The sequence below is a fragment of the Poecilia reticulata genome, linkage group LG8, assembly GCF_000633615.1.
Source record: "Poecilia reticulata strain Guanapo linkage group LG8, Guppy_female_1.0+MT, whole genome shotgun sequence".
In the NCBI taxonomy this organism is placed as follows: Eukaryota; Metazoa; Chordata; class Actinopteri; order Cyprinodontiformes; family Poeciliidae; genus Poecilia; species Poecilia reticulata.
In genome coordinates this window covers 3,841,330-3,852,432 of record NC_024338.1, presented here as the reverse complement: position 1 = coordinate 3,852,432, position 11,103 = coordinate 3,841,330, and the positions used below count along the sequence as shown (strand labels likewise).

The 11,103-nt window shown below is 34.2% G+C and overlaps 2 protein-coding genes and 1 long non-coding RNA gene across 3 annotated transcripts in view; all 3 read left to right on the top strand.

Annotated features, from left to right (window-relative positions):
• LOC103468501 (placenta-specific gene 8 protein-like) overlaps positions 1 to 11,103 on the top strand; it is a 30,351-nt gene that overhangs the window by 12,969 nt on the left and 6,279 nt on the right. The window lies entirely within an intron of this gene.
• Positions 2,963 to 5,696, top strand: LOC103468260 (cell number regulator 4-like). The gene is made up of 4 exons (XM_008415205.1): positions 2,963 to 3,033; positions 4,584 to 4,689; positions 4,794 to 4,981; positions 5,065 to 5,696. Exons 2-4 carry the CDS (start codon positions 4,623 to 4,625, stop codon positions 5,410 to 5,412), a joined length of 603 nt encoding a protein of 200 aa, XP_008413427.1. The 5' UTR covers positions 2,963 to 3,033; positions 4,584 to 4,622; the 3' UTR covers positions 5,413 to 5,696.
• LOC103468261 (uncharacterized) lies at positions 6,986 to 9,250 on the top strand. The gene is made up of 3 exons (XR_534191.2): positions 6,986 to 7,070; positions 8,350 to 8,483; positions 8,566 to 9,250. It is a non-coding gene; the product is annotated as an uncharacterized LOC103468261 (long non-coding RNA).

The window sequence follows — 11,103 nt, the reverse complement described above, 5'->3', positions numbered from 1 at the left end:
AAAACTCTCCTCAAAATCCTGGTGGATTTCAAAATCCTTCTCCATATCCTGGTGGGTTTCAAAATCCTGGTGGGTTTCAAAATCCTGGTGGGTTTTAAAATCCTGGTGGGTTTCAAAAGCCTCAAGCCCCTGATGGATTTTAAAATCCTTCCTGTTGGTTTGAATTCCTAACAAAAACGGAACACATTTGTTAACATTTACTTTTCTCAGATCAGTMGTGATCATGTTGGGGTGTAATGTTTACTTTATCCAGTAAATTCTCTGTCAGTGCTTCAAATAAAAGTGAAGAGAGTTGAACATGACTTTGAGTTCCTACGTATATTAACTTTCTTATAAACACTGTGTAATTGTTAATCAATTTGAAATAAAAAACATGAGTCCAACAACAAAATCAATGTATTTGACTGAACCTTATATTGTTTGTAATTGACTCTGTAAAGCAATCTTATGCACCTCATTAAAATTGACCAGATTACCTAAAACATTTTCATTTCATTTATTTAAAACTGTACGTTTCCTTTAATTACTATATTGTACTACACTGATCTTTGAGCTGAGCGTACCATGAAGTCCCTGATAACATATAGCTTATAGGATCAATGGGAAGAGCTGACAGAGCTGAAGGTGGTGACAAACTAGTGAGTAAAAAGAAAAATGTGATACATGTGAAGTAATGCAATTTATGTAAAATACATTAAAATGAATTAATTGCACATTTAAGTGAGATTTGATAACAATTTCACTGAATAAGTCACAAAAACTGATGGAGTTGACATCTGACGGAGTTGACGAAATGCCAAACTACCTCAATTTATATGATGTTATTCTGAAGGAAGCCATATTGCAGCTCATCAGGGCCATGAAATCTTTACTTTATACCAAACTTAATCATTTATTTCACAAAATTTCATCAAAGTTTTGTAAATTGTCAGTTATGGTGTTGACACATCATGGTTGTGACAAACAACTTAGGAATAAAAAGAAGAAAAAACTAAAGAATAACATAAGCTAACCAGAGCTAACTAGCCCTTTTAGCAAAGGAAGAAGCCATGGGGTCCTCAGAAGTTCTGGTGCCCCCCAATAATGCCTGATTTTTTTACATTCTTTTCATGTCTGACGGTGTTGACCAAAACTAGGGACAAATTTCAATGGAGTTGGAAAATATATAAAAATTATTTTTAATTACATTTATTGATACTTTTATAATTATTTATACGACTACTTGTACTTAATTGACATAATATATAATTTTAGTATTTATTTAATAGTTTTAAACTATTATAATGTATTGAGTTTTGGACAAGGGATTTTAAAGACACCATCCACCAACTACAATGTTGAAAATAAAAAAATATTCAGCAAATACCTGGAAAATATACATTGTTGTGGTCACATGACCCAGGTTAGTTTAGTTAGATAAACTAACCTGGGTTATTTTTTCAAATATTTTTATTTGAAAAAAAAAATATTTTGTGTATATTTTATTCAAATTTTGTGCTTTATACATAGGACCTGTTTTGTCTCTATTCTCAAGAATCACCAATAGCACGTCCTACAACTGGTGAATTTTTTGTGTCAAGTCACTTTTCAAATTTAAATTAAATGTAAACAATTTTTATGCTGAAAGCCACATTTCTTAGCATCAAGCAAATAACAAGGCACAGCTCCTACCCTTCTGACACACCTATAGCACTTTTATTAGTTCTATTGTTTTGTACTAAAGAAAAAGACTAAAGAAAAGCATTCAGTACTAATGACCTCATTATGTCAGATATGTGAAGATACAGGTTGGGCAGTTTTCAGTGACCTGTTTTGTGCAGCCACACAGATAGTAAAAAGCTATTTGCGTCATGAAGTTCTGTTGCTGCAGTTCATTCAAGCTCAATTACACAGCTGTTATAACTCTGTATGACAACTGTCCACAGCCACCTATTTGGTAATTTAGTATTTTCTGCCCTGTAAGTAAATATGGCATTCATACTAATAAATCACACCACTACCCTATTTGTTTAAGCTGAAATGTTTAAAAGTATGCAAAGTGTGAAGAAACCCGGCRCTACTCTTTGTTTTTCTAAATGTTGCTGTGCTGCTTTAACCTGTTCCTTGCGTGTGTGCTTTAAGTTTCCTTTAAGTAAATTACTTCCTGGTAAATGAAACTAAAAATTCCCATTCCACCGGAGAACAATACAATCAGAGTCTAGGTTAGCCATTTCCTGGAAATGAGTCTGTCTTCCTGCAAATGTGCAAAATAAGAAAGGTGTTGCTCTGAAATAAATATAACAGTGGATTAACTCTTACACTCTGTACCCAAAGTAATACAACAATATTTTAAAAGTCTGCAAAATTGACGTTTTTCCCTCCAGGTGGTTTCTGAACCAATCCAACCCACAACCTTGAAGCATTTTTTTATTTTCACTGTTACTTCCAGCTTCATGTCAAAGTCTGAATAGTTAAATCCAAACTTGGTTAGATTTTTTTTGCTATCGGCTTCAAATTGGAGCTTCATATCTGGTGGTTTTGTGAAACAACTCAAAAGTTTTTATTTTATTGTTTGTCTTGGCTTAGATTGGAAGCTTTCGTAGCAAATTGTTTCTAACTGGTGATTATCAAATCTCCTCAGTCAGCTAACAAAAAGCAGAGCTTAACTTAATGTGTGTCCACATTCTCACAACACAATMAWAAAGGAGAACATTTATTTCAGAATCAAGATTGTTTGCGCTTGTAATACATGAGTCACCAAATGGTAAAACTTCAGCTTTATTAAGTGACACAAAGATAGCAAAATGCAACAGCAATTTGATGCTGATGAACAGGAACAGCATCAAAGTGAAATCATTTATTATGTTGATTGTGAGCATTCACTCAGGCTCAGGAGGAAGAAGCAGATGGCTTGAATCCAAACTGGCTGCCATGATTGATGGGTCACAGGTTTGGCAACATATTTTGTGTGCGTCCAGGCAAAGCAAACCTCACTGTAAGCCACACATTTGCTGATATCTGTGGAGGTGCAAAGAAGAACTCCCACAAAAGCAGGTAAAATGTTTTTCTTATGTATAGTTTAGTCAAAGTTTTACACATGTATTCCTAACTGAATACATCTAAACATTGTTACATTTACTTGAAAGTCAAGGCAGAATACCTTAGCTTTTCTAATTGAATTGTTTTAGATTTATAACTGGACTTTCAAATTGTTCCAGTATTTGTTACTCTTTTAAATCACTGTGTCTGTCAGAAGGTTAATAAAAAGTCAGAAATTATCATTACATAATAATAGTGCAGATCAGAGCTAAGATAAAATCACTTTTGTAGATAGCTTAAAAATGTTCAGAAAGCATTGTGTTTTTTTTAATTATCTCTCTTTACATTCGTCTTAAAAACGAAGATAAGAAGTGACAAAACACATGATGGACAAAGCCCTGCAGCAGGGCAGCTTCACACTGATAAAATCATGGTGTAAAAGCTACAAAAGAAGTGCTCTGGTTTCTAAAGTTACTTCATTTCACGATGTTGTTGTGCATTTATTCTCTGTTTTGTTTAATTTTCCTTACTTTTCACAAACATATTTTATATTCTTACAATATCAGATTTAAATAATTCAACCAAGTAGCTTACCTCTGATGAGAAGTATATCAAAATTTCTCTAAAATTTACACTTTACCTATTCTAAGAAATGTTCATTTTTAGTTGCAACAGAACACTCAAAAGACCAAACAAAACTTTTATTTTGAGGTTGTGATTTTTGCCTACTGCCCAATTTCCAGAGCAAATCTGTCCAACAGTGCAAGACAATCAGACACATCATAGTTATGGTCTAAGCTGCTGGGTTTCAAATAACATAAAAATAAAACAACATGAGAAAGACAGAAAAGTAAAATGCAAAAGACACATTGGAATCCTAAATTTAAATTGAGCAAAATATTTTTTTAATAGATGCCATGAGATCTTACGGAGCCTATTGCAGGCTGTTGTTATTCTTTACTAGTCAAAGTTAGTTTACTAGTCGACAAATTGTTTTTTAGGTACGCAAAAAATCAGGAAGCAATTCACTTGTTTGAACATTACTCTGGAAGTTTTGAATTCCTGTTTGCTAAGTGTCTGTTCAGCAAACCTGTTGAGCCATCTTGTTCTAAATTTAGCTGTACTAAATTAAAATGAGGGGAAAAGAAATGAGCGGCCATTCATGAAGGACTCAAGTCTTTCTTTCTATAAGACTGTTTTTCTTTTAATTGAGTTTGTTCAAAATAAGTTTTCCAAAATAATTGGTGGAAACATTCAGTAAGTGAAGTCTAGACTTGTTAGAGATATGTGCAAAGCACATAGATAAGAGTTATAACTGATAGGTCCTAAGAAATTGAAACTTAAATTCTTCATAGATCTTTCAAGGTGACATGCATTATGAATTGYGAGGCACAGATTTGATCACAATATATTTCCCAGCAGTTTGTCAGACTGAAACTATAATCATCTGAAACAGGACAAGTAACATAATGTATCACAGTTTTAGAGACACAGTGGGTTTTGTTCATTATGTTACGATGTGTTGTTTTACCRAAAACTGACTCATTATTTTTCTGATCTCACAGGGTCGTAGTTCAGAGTTTGTGGCTGAACTTCAGGACAGGATGACACAACCTCCCCTCAGAGAGTGGAAAACTGGTCTTTTTGACTGCTGTGTAGATTGCAATACTTGTAAGAGTCATTTCTTTTTTTTTACTTAAATTCAAAACAATATGCCTTACAATCACCTAAGACCATTTCACTGCTCTGTATCTGTCTGTCTCTGTGTTTTCCAGGTTGCTATGGCTTCTGGTGCTGGCCTTGCCTTGCCTGTTCTGTTTCAGGATTATTTGGTGAGAACCAGTGTCTGCCTTTATGTGACATTCTGACTCCTGCTGCTCTTCTAGCCTGTGGGATTCCTTTTGTTGTCCCCCCTGCGGCAATATCTTTGAGGGCTTCCATTCGCCACAAATATCATATAAAGGTATGACATATTTTATATTTCACCTGAACTCATTTTGAAATAGTACATTACATTATGAAACGTTTCACTGTGTTGGCTTTCAGGGATCCCTCTGTGAAGACATGGCAATTTCCTGTTTCTGTCTCTGGTGCTCCTGGTGTCAGATGCATCGTGAGATAAAGAATGGAGCTCCTGTCACTGTGGTGCAGCAGCCCACGCAACACACTACTGTGGTCAACGTKCAGRCTAATCCTGTCATGATGGTTAATCAAAACTCTAATCCACCTCCTGCTCAAATCCCTGCTCAAAACCAGTCTATGTTTCAAAACTCCCCTCAAAGCCCTTMTTGGTTTCAGAACCCTCCTCAGTAYCCTGGTGGTAATCAAATCCCTCAAAATCCTGTTGGGTATCCAAACCCTCCTCAATATTCCACAGACCCAAAACCCTTTTAAAAGTCCTAAAGCTTAGAACATCTGAACAAAATTGTGGAAAATGTAAGTTTCTYTGATCATTCATGATCATGTTGGTTTATAATGGGATTCTTCACTCTATCCAAAGTATCAATTAACTGCCAATACTTCCAAAAAAAGCGTTGAATTTGAGTTGTTTGAGKTCAYATGTGTATTTMCTTTATTATAAACTTTGCATGACTACTTTATTAATTTGAAATGGAAAATGTTGTTAAACAAATTGATTTAAACACAACATCAATAATAAAATGATAAATAAAAACTGAGTGACTTGACCGTATTGTTTGACTCTTATTAATGATGTCTTATATWACTCACTAAAAGTTACCAGAATGTTTATATAATTTACACCAAATGTATTTGTTTATGTACAGGTACATTTACTTACAATACAGTTGAACAGTTATTGTATTACAAGTAATTAATTAAAAATATGAAATTCTAAAATGTGACAAAAAGTTTAATTCATATGAGGCAGCTTTATCAGACTCAGAGGTATGCTTGTTGGCCATTTTGGCCATTTTATATTTATGGCTTATAGTTAATGAAATTACATTTTTAGAAAACTAGATTACATCAGCACATGAGGAGGAAGTGATGTTTGCTTCAGAGAGGAGGAAAAAGGTACGAAATGCAAAGAAGAGACTCTGGCTGGTTTAACTATGTAATCACCGTGTTTGACCACCAAACTGGCACAAACTAAGCCTTATAGAAAAACTATGGAGTATTAACCAAACAGAAGGTGAAAGACATGAAATCTAAATATACAAATGAACTAAAAAGAGCTTTGTAGATGAAATTACCCTATAGATTATATTAATCTTTTATGCATTCAATTGCTTTATACCAGAGAGAAGTAGCAGCATGTAATAGAACAGAAATATAAAGACAGACATTCTGTAAAGATGAGCTTTAAATCTCATTGTTTCAGATATGTTTTATGTAGCACAGAACAAAAGAATGAAATTAAAATACAAGGGCAATGATGCATCATTTTAATATTCTGAGTTTTGATGGGCCATAATAAACTCAGATATTTCATTTTGTCTTACAGATATTAATTTCTGGCCCAAACATAATAATAATAATAAAGACACAGATCAGCTGATTATTTCACTGTACAATTAATATAATTATATTCTGTCATTTCATTTTTTTTTAAATTGCAACCTTTGGGATTTAGGTAAAAAAGATGTAAACTAATAGCCATATGAACTTTCTAAAATAATAATAATAATAATAATAATAATAATAATAATAATAATAATAATAATAATAATAATAATAATAATGCACATCACACCAAGCTAATGAGGATGTCTGTTTCAGAAACAAATTACCAAAAAAATTGTCTGCTCTTCCAATGCATGACTAAACACACAACAGCAAAACTCCAGCTTCTTTAAGAGACACATAGATAACAAAATGCAACAGCAACATCAAAGTGAAATCATTTACCGTTTTGATTCAGAACATTCAGACGAGGAAGCAGGTGACTTGGATCCAAACTGGCTGTCATGATGATGGGTCACAGGTTTTGCAGCATATTTTGTGAGCGCCCAGGCAAAGCAAACTTTCCTGTAACCCACACATTTGTTGTTATCTCACGGAAGAGCCACAAAGATCTCCCACAAAATCAGGTAAAAGGTTTTACTTATGTACAGACAGTGTTTGGTACATACATTTCTATATGAATGCAGGTAAACATTGTTACATTTTCTAGACTGTAAAGATGAATTGCTGTAGCTTTTCCTAATTTTGTTTTAGATTTATAACTTGTATTTCAAATTATTCAATTATTTACTTTTATTTTGTATCACTGTGTCTGTCAGAAGGTCAGCAAAAACTCAGAAGTTATCATTAGATAGATACTAGAGGTACAGAGATAAAGTCATTCTGTGAATAGTTTTAAAATGTATTAAAAAATATGTCTTAATTATCATCTCTCTTTACATTTAATTTAAAAATGAAGATAAGAAGTGACATGGAGAGAACATATTACACAGTAACTTGAGTGTTGGGGAATTTTAGAAAATAGCTTCTGCTTCTTTGTAAAATCCAAAAAGGTATTTAGTCTGCCTCTTCCAGCTGTAGCCACATTCATGTGAGGCTCATTATATTTTCACCGTACTGGTTTAGATAAGAATGGAAATCTCCCTCATTTTTAATGTTTCAAAGTTTTAAAGGCTTTTGTTAACAAGCTAGAAATGTTGGTTCCTAGAAACTTTGTGATAATGCAAGTATGTAGGTAGAGACTATGTTAGAACCGATCAGACTGAACAGACAGTCTGTCTGCTCTTCTCATTCTTGCAAGAAAAAACTGCTGTTTGAATGAAAATCACTGATTTATGATGGTAACTAATCATGACAGTACATTAAGGGAAACTCCTTTTGCTTTTACTTCATTTAAATCTTTTCTAATATCGATAACAATTGCTTTAACACATCACTTGGGCCAATATTTAGATTTTAAATTAAAAAAAAAATAACAACCAAGCACAATTAGATGGACAATGCCCTGCAGAAACACAGCTTTAAACTCTGATAAGATCGTGGTTGAAAAGCAACAAAACAAAAATGTTTTGGTTTCTAAAGTCATTTTACTTCATGATGTTGTTGTGCTCTAACTGTCTGTTGCTTTGTTTGATCATTTTATTAAAGGTCTTTACCAAAATTCCCATGTTATTTTAACTGAAAACAAACTTGGACAATGTAGCTCGACTATTTTCATAAAAAGGTTTTACAACATGAATGTGCTCAAGGAAAACTGAAGATTTAAGAAAATGATAACACTTTGAGCTGCTGTTAGTATGAAGGGGCTTTCTAAATAAAACTGATTGATTAATTAACATGTACAAGACTTTTTTTTTTATTTCAATTTTTAAAGCCTTCCATGCTGTATTTATGTGTGTTCTCCAGGTTGCCATGGTTTCTGGTGATGCCTCTCCATAGCCTGCACTGTTTTAGCATGTACAGCCTGTGGGATTCCTCTGTTTATTCCCCCTGCTACATAGTCTAAGAGAGTTTCCATTCCTAACAAACACAGAATAATGGTATGACAAATTTACACTCATATGAACTCATTTTGAGATGAAAGTGCAATGTTATAAAACGTTTCAATGTTTTTGTCTTCAGGGTTCCCTCTGTCAAGACATATGTGTTTTCTGGTGCTCCTGCTGTCAGACGAAACCTGAACAAAACAATCAAACTCCTGTCATGGCAGGGCAACAGCCCCAAATTGTGGTCAATGTGCAGGCTAATCCTGTCATGACGGCTAATCAAAACCCAGCTATGTTTCACAACTCTCCTCAAAACCCTCCTTGGTTTCAAAGCCGTCCTCAGAATCCTACTGGGTATCAAAACCCTCCTCAATACACTGCCGGGTTTCAAAAGTCTCCTCCAAATCCTATTGGGTTTGAAAATCATCCTCCAAATCCTATTGGGTTTGAAACTCATCATCAAAGTCCTGCTGAGTATGAAAACCTTTGTCAAAGTCCTGTTGGGTATCAAAACTCTCCTCAATGTCCTACAGAGGCCGATGCTTATAATTCCTAACAACATCTGAGCAAACTTGTAAATAATGTAATCTGCTCAGATCAGCCATGATCATGTTGGTGTATAATGGGATTCTTTACTCTATCCAAAAATTCATTTGACTGTCAACACAAAAAGTGTTGTGCTTGAGTTGTTTGAGTTCATGTGTATATTTAGATTATTATAAACGTTGTATAACTACTTCATTAATTTGAATTGGGACATGTTACGGAAGAAAAAAGTAGATTTAAACACAACAATAATGAAAGAAGAAATAAAAAATGAGTGACTGGACCTTATTGTTTGTCTCTAATTTATTCTGTAATGCTGTTTTATACAATTTACTAAGAGTTATGAGGTTAACTGCTATTTTTTTTATAATTTTCACCAAATACCTTGTACAAATGCATAAGTACATCTCTTTAATAATTAAAATATAAAAATGTAAAACGTAAAAAAAGTGAAATTCATAATGCAACTTTATTACACAGTGGCACATTTGTTTTTATTGAGTTTTCTATATTTATGTCTTACAGCTAATGAAATTCAGGTTTTAGAAAACTACATTACATCAGTGCATGATTCCATTTTTCCCTGGGGTTTGATACCTGTCCAAGTTGTCTATGGTTTGATTACCATGGTATTCCTGTGTTTGACCACCAAACTGGCACAACCTAAACCTTACAGAAAATCTATGGAGCATTAACCAAGCAGAAGATGAAAGACATGAGATCAAAATATGCAAATGTACTAAACTGGGCAATTTAAACAACATGAACTTTCTTATTGTTGATCGTGCTTTTAAGTGAGACAAACAAATAAATCCTGTTGTGAAGGCCAGTTTTTTGTCTAAGAGAAATATCTAAGGTGAAGTCTTACCTCCCAACAAAATACCTTGAAAAAAATTATACATGCAGTTATTACCTCTCTGTTGGAACATTATGATGGGCTTATAGAGAGGTCTACAAGGGAAACAAAATCAGAAACGCATGCTGTTTGTATTAATAAAACTACCTGGGATACCTGCTTGCATCATTTACATCTACAGATAACTAACTTACAACCAAAGCTTAAACACTCATAACTCATTAACTGAATTTACAAAGCAAACACTGCAGGGGTCTTGTGCCAAAAGTGTCAGTTTAATTGTTGTGCAGCTCTAAACTAAAGAGTGCACTTACCAATGTTCGCCACTAGATGTCTATTGACAACTTAATGCAAACTAAAAGTCTCTTGGTGCCTTTCTAACATTTAGTAAGCAAAACATATTTTTACATTACAGCTCTACCCTAATCAAATCAGAATATTCAAGTGTACATTTTAGGTCCAAGGTTCTTCATTGCATTTCTTACTTTTGTCCTCTCTAAAATAAACATCATCACCTGCTTGCTAATTCTCTGCACTTCCTGATCCATTATCTGTCCCAGATCTGTTTTCCTCTCTGCCACTTCCTCATTCACGTGAAAGTAATTTTAAAGCTATTTTAACTATTTCACACTCTCTACTAGCATTGCTATTACTGCAAATGGTTTAAGATTTACTTTAAGTGCTTAAACAAAAACTACTATCAAGGTAGTTGCAGTGTTGCTACAGTGTTATAGGAGTATTTAGTGTGTGGTTTCACTTAAATTGAAAAAAAATAAAACAGGTAATAATGGAATTATGAAAAGGTAGTTATGTAGACAAAGTCCCAGTCGAAGTCCAGCAATTTCTTTAACAGTGAAGCAACATGCTGAGTGACAGTCGCTGACCTTTTCTCACCTTCCCAGTTCTCTAAGGCCTGACCTTTCCTTGGGTGGCTAAGCTTTCTCTTTCTGAGTCCACATGGAGGAGATCCAAGGGCACACAGTTTCATTTTGAAAGCAGGACTTCCTATCTTTTGTTCTCAAAACTTTAAATGCTTTTACTCAAAACTATATATATAAAAAAAATAAAAAATTCCCTTCTCACCCTCCGCGGGTGGTTTGTTTCATCCTCTGAGCTCGGGTCCTCTACCAGAGGCCTGGGAGCTTGAGGGTTCTGCGCAGTATCTTGGCTGTGCCTAGAACTGCACATTTCTGGACTGAGATGTCTGATGTTGTTCCTGGGATCTGTTTGAGCCACTGCTCCAGTTTGGGGGTGGCTGCCCCGAGGGCCCCG